The following is a 14,888-nucleotide window of genomic DNA, read 5'->3' as shown; positions in this document are numbered from 1 at the left end:
ACGTTAAGCTTTCAGCAATATTACTTCATATGGTCCATGCCAAGTAAAGATTAAACAAAGAAAAAAAAGAGGGGGGGGGAGGAGAAATGTGGACAGCTCACCTGAACGAACGTCCTTTATACACGACGTCTGGGCCTCAAGTAAGGCTTCCTTGGTACGTCCGCGATGCCACTGCTAGGTCAAATGAGGTGGTGTTTTTGAAATATGGTGGGTTTCAATTCTCTTCACAATCTATTTAGCAATGTACCCATGACGCCAGGACTTTTGATTGAATTGGGGAAAATTTGGGATTCAATCCTTACTTAATTTAGATACTGATTTTACCACTATCCCGCCTTGAATTTTGGGGCAGCTTATGCCATCTAGTGACAGCTAAGGTAAGCGGGACTATTAAATCCTCACAAATGACATTATTTAGGCCTTTTTGACTGTTAATCTCACATATTTGGGTTCTAGCAGCTTCATTAGTAAACATTTCACAACTAGGATACGGAAAGAATTGTATATTCATCATTAATCTGTTTAAGGTTTAAACTCGGCGCCCAACAACGACAAGAAAAGCTGCGTGCATCTGTTATTCATTACTCGACCAGAAGGAGGAATTCCCATAGCTCAACACTCACAATTACATCACCCAATGCATAGATACAGAGATGCATACATATAAAAATAAAGTTAACCCTACATTAATCATTAACATATGAATTACTACTTAGGACAGGAATTTATAGACTAGTATTCAGATTACACCCTATCTAACTTAAAAATTACAGTACCTCTAAACACATACATGAATATTAAATTTGTGGCACTACATAATAATAATAATTTGTCTTTTGTTGGAATAGAATACAAGATTTGTACCTACCATGGAAAGGTGACTATTAAAGAACTAAGAGAGAGAGAGAGAGACTTTCAACAAGAATTTACTACAGTTTTCTTTAATTACCAGTAAACTCTGTGCTAGCAAGTAACGACAAAAGATACATAATTAGGACCTACGAACAAGTTTTTAATAATGTATATTGTCTTAATCAAAAATAAGACTAAATACTTGACTTACAACAAGGACTTCCTATACGTATTGCCGAAGAGTGTGCTATTATATATGAATGTATCCTCACCGACTCTGAAGATTTCCTACCTCTTTTCAATGGTTATTAATTTTAAGTTTTACACAATGGTAGTGGGCTTTTATATATTATTTTTGTTATCAAATGATTTTACTCTGCTCAGAAAAGACTTTTTGAACTAGAAGAGTTACCTGCAACTTTCATGAATATCTGCAATCCTAAGGTGTATTCCTAATATGGATAAGTTCGTCCAGACATAGCTGAAAATATATATCACCGAGCTGAAGGAGTTACTGTCGCCTGTTCCTGCCGTCAAGCAACTTGTTTCTTAAGTCCGGCCTCCTTCCTAAAATTGTGGCCTCATATCCCAGGCCTACAACTCTCCGGGTGATGGGTGAGGGGGCGGGGCTTAACTTTGGCGGTGGGTATAGTATGATTCTAAGTAAGATTCTGATTAAAATAACAGACCGGTATCTCTTCTTTTCTTTTTTATCAAGAGGAAAGAAAATGAAGTGTATCAGTGGGAGGGAAGTAAGGTGAGGTACCTGTATGTGGATGCGTGGATGAACTAAAAGGGGATAAACGATGAATGAAAGAAAGGAATGAAAGGTTATGAATGTATCTAACTCAAAGAGTATTATATGTATTTCAAGTTTAAACTTAAGATGGTGAACGTAGTACTGATTGCATGAGCACCTTGTATTAATGGAGGAGAGGGAGATAAGAACTGGGTTTGGAACCAACTAGTAGGAGTGACAGAACAGACGACCATTAGCCATAAAGTGATTGGGATGGAAGACCTGACTGGTAGAGCTGACACTGGACCTGTTAATGATGTAACAGATTTTTACGGAGTATCGTGGGTAAACGGAAACTGACAGCAGCTGAAGAACATTTGTCAGAAAAGAGGGTTATACATCAGTGAATAATTATTCTTTCACAAAGGTGCACACAGTTATACGCAAGATAGAGACACGGGAGATAAAGAGACACGTGCTTGTAAACGGGAAGATGTTTGGGACTTCTGCTGACACGAGGAAAGTGAAAAGATACTGCTCCGTTTGCAAGGTAAACCTGAAAGAAGGGTGGTAGATAATGGGAGACAACGGTACACTCTGTGAAGGAATGGAACAGGACAGGCTCAGAAACAAAGTAATGATAGAAGAAAAATGAGCTTACGGTAGCGGAAGAGCTGGGGACACTGGACTGGGTGTAAACTGATTTGGAAAATTTAGTGAAATGCATAGAGCGTGTAACTGGTTAAGAATGCTAAACCTGTGTGTGATGATGTGAGGGTTACAACTAGTAAACTAGTAAGAATGGTACAGTTTGGTGGAATATGAAAATTAAAAGAAAAAAATGGAAGAAATTAGAAAAAATGGGCAGGGTGGTTGTGACATCGGCAGAAGGGAAGAACGGTTTAAACAGGCTGACGACAGAGAACGCATCAGGCATCGATCAAGTATGTATGATGAAATGTAGTGGAGAGAAGAGAATAAATTATTGTTTGTTGGAAATATGCCAGAAAACTTAGATGAGTAGAACTGCACGATAAAGTGAAACATGACGGTGGTTTTGCCCGTGTACTAAAGTAAATGCGATTAATGTCAATGCAAAAATTATTTTGGTGTAAATCTGTTAGGCGCTCTGTTGAAGAACGATGAAAGAGATAGTAAGGAGCATATAAAAAAAAGCCTGGTAGGTGACGTACAAGAAGGTTTGAAGGGTGGTGAGGGGTGTGTGGATGAAATACTTGCAGTAGGATAGATAATACAGAATCAAATGAAATGGATTGTAAGATGTTTATGGTTTTTATAAATTTGGAAAAACCGTCTTACCAGGGGTATAGAAAACGATTTTGCATGTAGTATGTATAGTGAGGGCGAAAATCTGCTGAATGCTGTAAAGAGTATTTATGATGGTAGTGATGTCTGAGTTCTTCAGTGTCAGTAGTGAAGTGGGGAAAGGATGTGGAATGTTCCCATGGATGCCCTGAATACAGTATTTGGATTGGGTTATGAGAGAGATTAATGCTCGAGTTGTGAAGAGAGGGTTGGATATTGTAATTAATGGTCACATTCAATGCATGCAGATTATGCTATAGTGCTTGCTGATGGTGAACAGGAGCTCTGACGCTTTGGCGCACAGTTTTGTGAATGTAAACGTAGTTATGAGTAAATTGGTGGTTACTGAGTAAGAAGGTAGCTCTTGGTATGATAGACTGGCCAGGGGAGAGAGGCTTCAGTTAGTAAGGGAGTTTAAGTACTTCGGTGTCATAATAGAAAACAGAGGTAAATGTGCAAATGACAAGGGAAAGTAGAGTGAAACAGGGAAGGATGGTGGTTGGTGCTGTGGAGGCCTAAATACTAAACAAGAATTTAAATGTATAGTCATAAGAAAAACTATCGTTACCCCCAAGAATGTTCGATGCAAAACGAACGTTAGCTGGGCTATGTGGGCGGGTCCTTGCTCTTCGCCCCTCCCCCATCTAGTGTTGCCATATCACAATCCCATTACAAGAGTTGGAATAATGAGCAAGAATGAGCCATATGGCAGGGAAATACAGTATACTGGATGTTTGCATTACCTGAGTGCCCCACCGAGGATTTAATAGTAAAACTCGCACGTTCATTATTTTCCTACTATTCAACACATATTCTCTATAGAATACAACAAATAAATTATTTTGAAGGGTATTAAATCTATAGGCATCGACTTTTTTTTTTTTTTTTTTGTATGATACTCTAGCAGGGGTGCAAGAGTTCATTTTTTTGCTTTAGATGGGTGATTAAATGCTTCAGATGGATGCTTCAGAGTTTATATGGATGGGGTGTGGCTGAGTTAATGGTATCCGTACGTCGACGTCCAGAGGTTGTTTTGGAAGCAGGGGGTGGGTATACAAAATATTAAAACAATGAGACTGAACACGCACTATTAATTTCCTTCTACTCAACATTAATTATAAGTAGAAAGTAATACATATCATTATTATTATGAAATTTACTAACTTCTCTTGTATCGAAAGAATTACTATCATACGTCTGGCATGGGTGCACATACTCATTGCCCGTCTGCATGTGTGTTGCTGATTCGACACCATTCTGTTATATTTTTATTTAATGAATTCGGTGCCGGATAATAAAACGTATTGTCTCTGTGCACAGAGGCCAAACGATCTATTTAGCTGTTATTACCTCTAGCACAAATTCTAGTATCTGTGTCTCACATAACTGACACTGACGGGTTTGTGGTACAAACTTTCTTGTCCCGTCATTCCACAACACTTCGTCGTTGTGTCATAGTGCATAGCTCTGAAGGGTAACGATAATTTTTCTTATGACCGTCCATTAGGATGTTTTTGTGCCCACATTACCATATGCACGTGAGACTGGTAGCCTATGGCCTGAGGACAAAAAGTCACAGGAATGAGTAGTGGGAACGAGTGTGATGAGGAATGTTTGTGTGGAGTATGTAGAGGGATTGACTAAGAAATAACGTGATTTACGAAGTGTTTCAAGGAAAAATTCTGTTGATAACAGGGTAGAAAAGAGTGTGCTTAGATGGTGAGGTCACACGTAGAGAATGGGTGCGAAAGGTTGCGAAATTGTGCAGTATATGTGAGTTAGAAGGTGTGAAGAGATGTTGTAGGCCAAGAAGAAGGAGGGAAACTGTAAAACAGACTGCGTATAAAAAGAAGTATGGAAGTTGATAAAGCTGGGTAACTGACAGGGGAATTGGTTGGATGAAGCATATGCTGAGGACACAAGAGTCTGGCACTGTTCTGTAAATAGTCAATGAACTAACCCTATCTTGCAGGTGAATATGAAACAAACCTTTTATTAATAAAAATGACTACAAAATTAGGCATGTCAAGTGGAGCCATGATTCCAGAGGCTTGAATGATATGTGAATGAGCATGTGACCCAGTCCAATCGGCATGCTGTTGACAGTTTTCCCTCTTTCATTATTTCTCTTTCCTTGTTTTCTGATTCCTACCTCACCCCATGATAAGTGGGCAGATATCAAGATGATGATGGTGCAATAACATACAACAGAGTACTGAAGCATAAGCTAATATGTAAATTCACTCACTAAGGTAGAGGATGTATGACACTTACTTGGCTCCCTTTGACGATTGAAACGCTGCCCCCACGGACACAGATATCAGACTTGCTACTTGTTGGTAGATTTCTGTGTTGCAGTGCCCATCCATGAGTCAGCTATATCAAATGTAAACGGCAAACACTTACTTGGTGCCATTTGATGGCGAGATGTCTGTTCCCAGGAACGCAGGAGACTTTAGATAAAATGATACTTTGGAAGATTTTTGTGATGCAGTACCTACAGTCTCCTTCCTTTCTGATCAACCACATCAACAGTAAACTACCAGACACTTACTTGGTGCCTTTGACGGGTGAGAAGGGTCCTTCCCCGAATGCAGAAGACTTAAGATGTGATTTGACGCGTTGGAAGATTTCTGTGTTGCAGTGCCCACACCCTTTTCCTCCTCCTCCTCCTCCTCCTCCTCCTCCACCACTCTGGTAAGCTTCATCTCTGTCTGAGCAACTGGGCGTCGAGGTTCGGGATGAAAGTTTTTGTATGCACCAGTTTGGCAGGAATCGCATGATTTTGCACATTAACTTGAATGTTGTCTGTCATCACATCCTTTGGAAGAAAACATTATTTTGTTGATGGATAGACAGATAGATAGATATAGATATAATAGCAGGGGAACCCGGCATTGCCTGAGTAAAACCCTATGACCGTTCATACTGCCATTGCCTTGGACCCTGGAAAGTCACTCTCCCTGTGAGGAAAGATCCTGCAGTCCCATTTGACCCAATCAACCTGCAGTATGTTCCTCCTTGGCCCCATTTCCCCATAGATATATTTCCCATGAACCTATTCCTCCCATGGACATATTTTCCCACCACCTACCCACCCTACCCATCCACCATTCCACCTTCCCACCCACTTACCCACACTCACCCAACCATCCTACCCATCCCCCACCCATGCTACCTTACCACATCCACCCAATTCTGCCCATCCACCCAACCCACTAACACACACCCACTTAACTCACCCTTCCCCTTCCACACCCACCCATCCATTCAACCCTGCCCATCTGTCCCACCCGCCTTGTCCACCCCACCAATCTGTCCACCCATCCAACCCGTTATAGCTAATAATAATAGTAATAATGTGACTGTAGTTTAAAAAATCTACGGTAACTGAACACCATGTTTCCACGATGTTGGCAATTATTTACTAATAGTTCTAATTTTGCCCATCAGGGGTGCCACTTTAGCAAATGTAATGTACACATCAGTTAGAACTGTTTAGAAAGTTCTATATACAACCCCTTCGATTTCCTTATAGGACAGAAAAACATTCCTTTAGAGAGAGAGAGAGAGAGAGAGAGAGAGAGAGAGAGAACCCCGTAATGAAGAAATGGTTCCGGTTTGCCTGGCCTCCTGATGTCACTGCTCTCTGCAGTGAGATGCAGGCGTTCGAACAATTATTGTTTGTCAAGTATTAGAGGATTAGCTTCCTCTTATCAGTTTTACGTTTTAGCATCTTCACTGTAATGATGTTTCTATATTCTTCTCTCCTTACCAGTATTTGATTATTCTTAGCTTGAGACTCTTTGTAAACTGGGGGAGGCTGATGATTATAGTTTTCATGAATCATTTCACAACAAAAGTCCTCTACCGTGCATCAAATCGTCTGTTAGATAGCAAAACAGGGGCGTCCGCAGAGTTTTTTGTAAGGGGAGGGGCAAAATAAAAGAAATTATACATATATGAGTATGTGCGGTTATATTACTGTATATCACAATACACACACTCCAAATAGGCATAGGCATATACTTACATGAGTTACATGACTTACATAAAATACATAAAGTGACAGAATGCTTGAATCGACTCAAATCACTCATTCATCCTTGAACAAGAACTGAAGCCGTCGACTGTCGCTACCGAAACGATGGATGACGGCCTTAATGAAAGCATCCTTCATGGCAGTAATTTTCTCTCGGTGCAGAGTCAATATACACAGACAAGATAGGCGACTAGTCGACATGGATGAATGCAACCATGTTTTAACCCGCCTGAGAGCGCTGCATGAGCGCTCAACTTGATATGTAGTTGCTGGAGGAGTAACACAAGAATGGCCTCACGAACTGCAGGAAACAATTCGCATTTACCCAAGAAAGCCATGAGTTAGGCAGCGAGACGCCAGAAGTACCGCGATGCTGATTCAGTTTTTGGTGGCAATACTCGATTCCCTGTTTTCCCGCATTTACTGGAATATTTATTCTTTCAACTTTGAAATGGTGACCTTAATGATCATATAATTCACTATAGAGTATAGTATCAAGATGTACTTAAATCGCAGTCGAAAAGTATTCATATGCTGATATGGTATAACTCAAAGGAACGAAAATATATGTGACGACCGGGAAAGTTCCAAACACACTTTGGAATTTCAAGGGGGGGAACTGCCCCCCTTGCCCCCCCTCCGGACGCCTCTGTAGCAAAAATAAATTACAGCTAAGCTCTTATGCTGAAAGCATTATGATTAAGACCAATAGACTGACATTATAATTTACAGTACGGGAAGGGAAACACAAAAACTACAGCTCACCCTCATCACAACAATTACTTTAATTCTATTTCGTTCTTATTTCCACCTCACTATATTCTTCAAATATATTTAGTCCCGCAACCTCGGGAATTATATCCTGAGCTACATTAATGAAATCCTTTGGGAATGACGAGAATTAAAATTTAAAGAACCTAACCATTTTGAAAAGGAACTAAGTTCCTTACTTCTGTAGTAAAATGTACTTCAGTGGCATAATGTAGTTGACAGAAGCCTGATGTCCGAGGGGATAGTGTGTTACGGTACCACGACTCGAGTCTAAGGGGTTGCCAAATGCTGCCAGGGAAGTAGAGTTCTTGTCTACAACTAAGATGACTTGGATGGTCTACGGTCCTCATACTTCCCCTAAAGGAGTCATAAAGAATTTAGCTTCTTTTTTTATGCAAGGCAGAAGGAACCAAAGGCCACAAGCCTGTAAGGTTTTTTCATCCAGGAAAAAAACAAAAACAAGATAACAGAGAGCCAAATCCAAGATCTGTTCATTTCATTTCGAGATGCCAGGACACATTGCACTTGAAAGACTGGAGGTCATAGGCAGTAGGCAATACTGGCAAAGGAAGACAGTTCCAGAGGTGATCTGTTGCATGCATGAAGGACTGGGAGTAACGGTTATCTCTTGCATTAGAGAGTTGGACAGAAAAGAGATTATAGTTTGTTGTTAGACGGGTTCTACACACCCACCTTAGTGATGGAGGGTTGCAAGCAGACAGTTCAGAAGAGCAGTGACCATTCAAGTAGCGATAGAAAAGAGATAAAGATGCAACTGTGCGGCAACGAGACATAGGTTCAAGGGAACCAGCAGGAGGATGAGAGTTAATGAGATGAAAAGTCATTGACTCCACACTGTTGAGATGATCTGTATGTGGGGAGCCACACTACACATGAGAGTTGTACCGTACACAAGAGTGAATCAAACCTGTATCTAAAGCCAAGAACAGCGCAGGGATAAAGAAGGCCCGAAGTTGGCTTAGCTCATCCGATCTCTTGGATGCAGATTTTACAAGTAAGGTAATATGATCTTTCCAAGATAAATCACGAGAATGAAATCTCAGGTATGTTTAATGATGATGCGGGATTGAGTTGGATGTTAGAAAGTAAAGATACTCCTGCAGAAGATTCTGACATTGAAGCATTAAAAAGAACAAGATTACTTTTACCCCAATCAGAGATATGAGCCAAGTCAGACATTAGATGTGCCATAGTCTCATTCCTTGTTTGTTGAAGTAACTGCTGAGATGGATGCTGCAGGAAGCGAATGGAAAGGTGAAGCGTGGAGTCATCAGCGTATGAGTGAAGAGGGTGAGATACAAAGCTTAGGTCATTGATTAATAGAAGGAAGAGAATTAATGATAAGACAGAACCCTGAGGAACACCACTATTCATAACTCTAGGAAAAGAACGGTGGTGATCTGCAACAGCAGCTATAGAACTACCAGCAAGAGCGTTAGAGATGAAGGGACAGATAGAAGAACAGAAACTTAAGAGGGCATTTTGAAAATTAAAGCTTTATTCCAAACTCGATCGAAAGCCTTTGAAATGTCAAGTGCTACCGCAAAGCTTTTGCCAATGTGCCAAAAGGAGGGTGACGAGGAGTATGAAAGGTATATTTATTTTGAGAAGACTTTTTTGAAGTATATGGAAACTTGCCACAGGATGTTCTTGACGACTATGGCCCTCGGGAAGGATTGAACGGTCGACCCTTCGATCAATAGCGTGCATCCCTGGTGGAACCCATACTGATGATAGGAAAGAAGTTTGTGATACGAAAGGTGCTTTATAATTTTTTGGTTAAGAATAGCTTCAAGACCTTGCGACTTACAGGATGTTAAAGCAATAGAGTGATAGTTAGCGGTCTAGGAATGGTCACCCTTCTTTGGGATAGGCTGTGTGAGAGCACCTTCCAGCAAGAAGGAAAGGTATAAGTTGACACAAAAGTGAACGAGTTTGCCTAGGCAGGGTGTAAGCACAGAAACACAGTTCTTGAGGACAACAGGAGGGACCCCACCAGGCCCATATGCCTTGTTAGTACTGAGGCCAGTGATGACAGAAAATACATCAACTGAATAAATTTTCATGTTAGCCATGAGGAAGTAAGGGGGCGAGGGGAGAAGTGACGGAGGAACCACACCAGAATCGTCTAAGGTGGAACCAAAGGAGAAAGTCTGAATGAAGAGTTCTGCTTTATCAGCAGAAGAAACAGCTGCAGAGCCATCAGAGTGGAAAAGAGGTGGGAAGGACGATGAGGTAACGTTGATAGAAAGGTTTTTGGCAAGGTGCCAGACGGAGCGGAAAGATCTGAGTTGGAGAGTTCTGAACATTTAGTACAAATGATATTATTTTTAGCAGAGTGAAGAACAGGCTTACCGTAGCACAGTTCTGGAAGGAAACATAAAAAAGACGAGATTCAGGGGTGGGTTGGCTCCACTAACTTATGCAAGCCCTCTCCATATTGTAAATAGCATTAGAACAAGCGTAATAAAACCAAGGTTTATTTGCATTAGAAACAGGATAAGAGAAAGGAATGTGTGCTTCCATGCCTGAGAGAATAACTCCCGTAATGTGCAAGGCACACTCTTATGGCTCTCCACCATGAAAGCAATAGTCATACCAGGGAAATAAAAGAAGTACTGCCTGAGGGCCTCCCAGTCAGCAGCTCCAAATTGCCACAGCCACCACTTCATGGGAGGGTCCACAGACCTTGCTGGAGCAATAAGGTTGTGATCAAAGCAGTAAGGTGATAGGGTTGTGATCAAAGGAGCCCAACGTAGATAAAGGATTAACTTCATAAGCAGAAGAAATAATTGTAAGGGAGAGGTCAGATATGTTGGAACTGTTTCCAGGCAATCAGGGATATGGGTAGGATGCTGTACATGCTGCTCTTGGTCATTAAGGACAGGAAAGATGTAGGTTCGTTCACCAGGTAGATCAGTGAAAGGAAAGGAGAACCAAAGGTGGTGGTGAACATTGAAATCACCTAGTATGGAGATTTTGGAGAAAGGAGATTTTGGAGAAAGGAGAAGTTGATAAGCTGTGTTCCATCTTAGAAGTAAGATTGTCAAAGAATGTTTCTTTGTCAGCTGAATTAGGGGATAAGTAAATAGCACAGATTTATTTAGTCACAGAATAACACGGTAGCCGAAGCCAGAGAGTAAATAATTCAGAAGAGTCAAGTTCAGGAACACAAGAGCAGGATCTGTTGTCGCATACATATACACAACAGCCACCTTTGGCTTTGAATTGTGCACGGTTCAGAGATAGCAGGAGGATATAGAGAAGGGTTTGCTATCAGTCATCTCAAGCTGTTGAGTCTGTGAGGTTTATAGGAGGAGAGGTGGTGTTCAACAGAGAGAAAGTTAAGGAAAGGCTGCGTATGTTGCAGAAATGAAGATGATATGGTCAGCCAGTGGTTCCAGGCATCTCGCTTGGTCGTCACCCAGAGAGAAGCGGATGGTGGGGGCTCTTATGCCCCCCCCCCCCTCTTCGGGAGTCCGTGGGTTGGTGTTAAGACACGATTTTTGACAATTTTGAACTGAAAGTGTAGTGTGTAATATGCATGCAACCTAAGCTGGACAGTTTATGTTAGATCCCTTGCTGAAGATGCTTCTAAAACGTGGGACTTCTGTACAGAGTTCGTGACTTCTTCACTGAGGAACAGTTGGCCACAATATACAAAAGTCACGTGCATTCTCAAATCGAATATTATTCGCCACTGTGGAGTGGATGTGGAGCTGTTGCTTTGAGGCAGTTGGACGGAATTCAAAATAAGGCCATTAGATTAATCAATAATCCTGCCATTACACTGGACCTTCCTCCATTATCAGTACATAGAGATGTTGCATCTTTCGCAATGTTTTACCGATATTTTTACCGTAATTTCTCTGACGAACTTGCTTCAATTGTGCCTCCCCTTCACATTTTCTCTCGAAATACTCATGCAGCTGGGAGCGCCCATGACCTAACACACTCTCCCCCGCCATGCAGAACCTCTGCTTATCAAAATTCATTTATCCCCTGAACTACTACTGTATGGAATTCACTTCCTGGAAGTTGCTTCCCCCAGACATTTAATCCACTTTTATTTAAATTCAGTTGTTACAAATATTTTATGAATGAAGGATGCTTTTAGGCACATGAACCTTTTTTTTTTCCTTTTTTTTCCTTTTTTTTCCTTCCTCCATTCACTGTCTCTTAAAAAAAGTGGTGTTGACAGCTATAGGTGCTTGTAAAGGACAGTATGCTGGCCTACTTCTATGTTACTGAAACAATAAAAAAGTTCAGAAAAAGGGGATGCTCAGAAGCTAGTCCCGAAGGGTTGATTAAACGGGAGCCCCAGCTCTCCCTGTCATCAGCTTTTCATTCACCTTGGGAGTACCGCCCTGCTCGACTGGTACTACAGTCTTCAGAGACACCGTTTCCCTGTACTTCTATAATATTTCGGAAAGCACACACACACACACACACACACACACACACACACACACACACATAGAGGAACACAAAAGATTAGGGAAATACGAGAAAAGCAAGACAAGACCTCTAAAGGTGACTTTCCAGAGTGTAAACACTGTGGAAGAGATACTAAAAAATGCAAAGAATCTTATGGAAAAAGAGGAGTTCAAAAATGTATGGATAAAAAGATGTTTAACACAAGAGGAACTGGAATTACTGAAAGAGAAAAGGGAGGAAGCAAAAACAAAAAATGAGGGAAGATCAGAAGAGGAGAAGAAGAAATTTTTTTACAAACTAATAGGATTGCAGGTACGAAAGTGGTACACAAAGAGGATGGAATAAAAAGGAGGAAGATAGTAGAACCATGTCATGACAAGTATATAAACAAAATGATAAAGTTGATGTACTCAAATGTGGATGGAATGGTATCTAAATTACTACAGATAAATGATTATGTCAGAGAAAATGAACCACAAATAATATGCCTAACTGAAACAAAATTAACACCAAGGATATCCAATGACATACTAAACTTAGAGGAATACAATATATCGAGAAGAGACAGAAATTTAAAAAAAAGGAGGAGGAATTATAATATTAACTAAGAAAAATCTAAAAGTCAAGGAAATAAAACTAGATATACCATCACAAGTAGAACTGATTGCAGTAGAGATCAACACATCTGAAGGGAAAGTAATTGTAGCCAATTTGTACATGCCACCCAGATCAAACACATGGGAAAGTGATGAATATGAGGACCTGGCAGAGAGTACAATTCAGAGTATAAGATCATTACTACATAAAATGGAAGAGAAATCAGAAAGAATTATACTAACTGGGGATTTCAATACAAATATAAAATGGAATACTCTAGATATAATTAGCCAAGAAAGCCGTTGGGACCAAAAGCTCCTGGATCTCGTACAAGAGTTCTTCCTAACGCAACATGTGAGAGAAACCACCAGAAAAAGAGGACTCGATGTACCTTCAGTGCTAGCTCTAATATTTACTAGGCAAGAAAATGATATTGACAGTTTAATATATCACCCTCCACTCGGCAAAAGCGATCATGCAGTACTAAATTATAACTTCAGGATAGCATATGACATAGTAAACAGCAATGACAGTTACAAAAAGAACCAAAACTATAAAAAGGGAAATTATCAAGACCTAAAGAAGTATTTCTTAGAAGTTAATTGGGAAAATGAGCTTAGAGGACAAGATTGAAATGCTGTATATAAAAAATTCTGTGAATTTTATGAAATAGGAATCCAGAAGTACATCTCACAGCACAAAGAAGCAGATAAGAAAATACAGAAATGGTTCAATACAGAATGTAAAAAATCAAAAGAAAGAAGAGATTTGTTGTGGAATAGATACAGAAGACATAATAGTGAAAGGGCGTATGATAATTACAAACAGGCAAGGAACGATTATACAAGAATAAGGAGGGAAGCCCAAAAGCAGTTTGAGGAGGATATAATAAATAAAAGTAGTGATCAACCAAAGCTGTTTTACAGCTACATCAGAAGCAAAACCAAAGTAAAAGATATAATACAATCAATTACGGACCAGGGAATCACTTATACACAAGAGAAAGATATTTGTGAAGCACTAAATAAGAATTTCCAATTAGTTTTTACAGAAGAAAAAAATTTTAAGAGGGACTATGTGGAACATGCATGTCCACACATACTACCAGATATACAAATAGCAGAAAAAGTAATTCAGGAGTTAAGTGGATTAGACAGAGGAAAAGCAAGTGGTCCTGATGAAATTTCATGTTGGGTACTATGAGAATGTGCAAAGGAGTTAAGTAAACCATTATTTTTAATTTTCAAGAAATCCTTGAGTCAAGGTAAACTACCTGATATTTGGAAAAAAGCAAATATTGTCCCCTTATTCAAGAAAGGAAATTGATAAAATCCACTCAACTACCGACCAGTATCACTGACGAGTGTTGTAAGCAAGGTATTAGTAAAGCTTATAAGAAAAGCTTGGGTAAATCATCTAGAACACAGTATGATAACAAAAAAACAGTTTGGTTTCAGAAAAGGAAAATCATGTGTTACTAATCTGTTGAGCTACTATGACAGAGTAACAAACACAATACAGGAAAGGGAAGGATGGGTGGACAGTATCTATTTAGATTTCAAGAAAGCTTTTGACACAGTACCACACCAAAGACTTTTATGGAAACTGTACCATCAAGGAGGAATTTGAGGCAAACTGTTTTGTTGGATGCAAAGACTTTCTCATAAAAAGAGAAATGAGAACAGTACTAAGAGGAAACTACTCATCATGGAAAGAAGTGACTAGTGGAGTACCACAGGGTTCAGTGCTGGCACCAATCATGTTTTTAGTGTATATAAATGATATAAACAGTAACACCGGAAATGAGAGCTATCTGAATATGTTTGCAGATGGTGCAAAAATACAAAGGAGAATTACTAACACAGACTCTTGTAAAGAGCTACAAGAAGAATTAAATAAACTTCATGAATGGAGTAGTACATGGCAAATGGAATTCAACGTGGACAAGTGTCATGTAATCAAGTTTGGTAAAAGTGGAAAAAGACCTGATTGGGATTATAAGCTAGGAAATAAAACCCTATACACATCAGAAAGAGAGAAAGACCTAGGTGTGATTATCAATAACAGACTATCTCCCGCTGACCACATCAGCGAGAAGGTATG

At 40.0% G+C, this 14,888-nt stretch overlaps 1 protein-coding gene across 1 annotated transcript in view; it reads right to left on the bottom strand.

Moving 5' to 3' along the window:
* Positions 1-14,888, bottom strand: part of LOC145418133 (uncharacterized) — a 191,710-nt gene that overhangs the window by 167,731 nt on the left and 9,091 nt on the right. The window contains exon 2 of the mRNA XM_080286656.1: positions 5,472-5,738. Coding sequence (XP_080142782.1) covers positions 5,472-5,710 — 239 coding nt within the window. The 5' untranslated portion in view covers positions 5,711-5,738. The remainder of the gene's footprint in view (positions 1-5,471; positions 5,739-14,888) is intronic.

This window comes from Coenobita brevimanus, chromosome 112, assembly GCF_032717465.1.
Source record: "Coenobita brevimanus isolate Jiangsu-jjx chromosome 112, ASM3271746v2, whole genome shotgun sequence".
NCBI lineage: Eukaryota > Metazoa > Arthropoda > Malacostraca > Decapoda > Coenobitidae > Coenobita > Coenobita brevimanus.
Note: the sequence above shows the minus strand (reverse complement) of the source record. Positions and strands in the feature narration are given on the sequence as shown.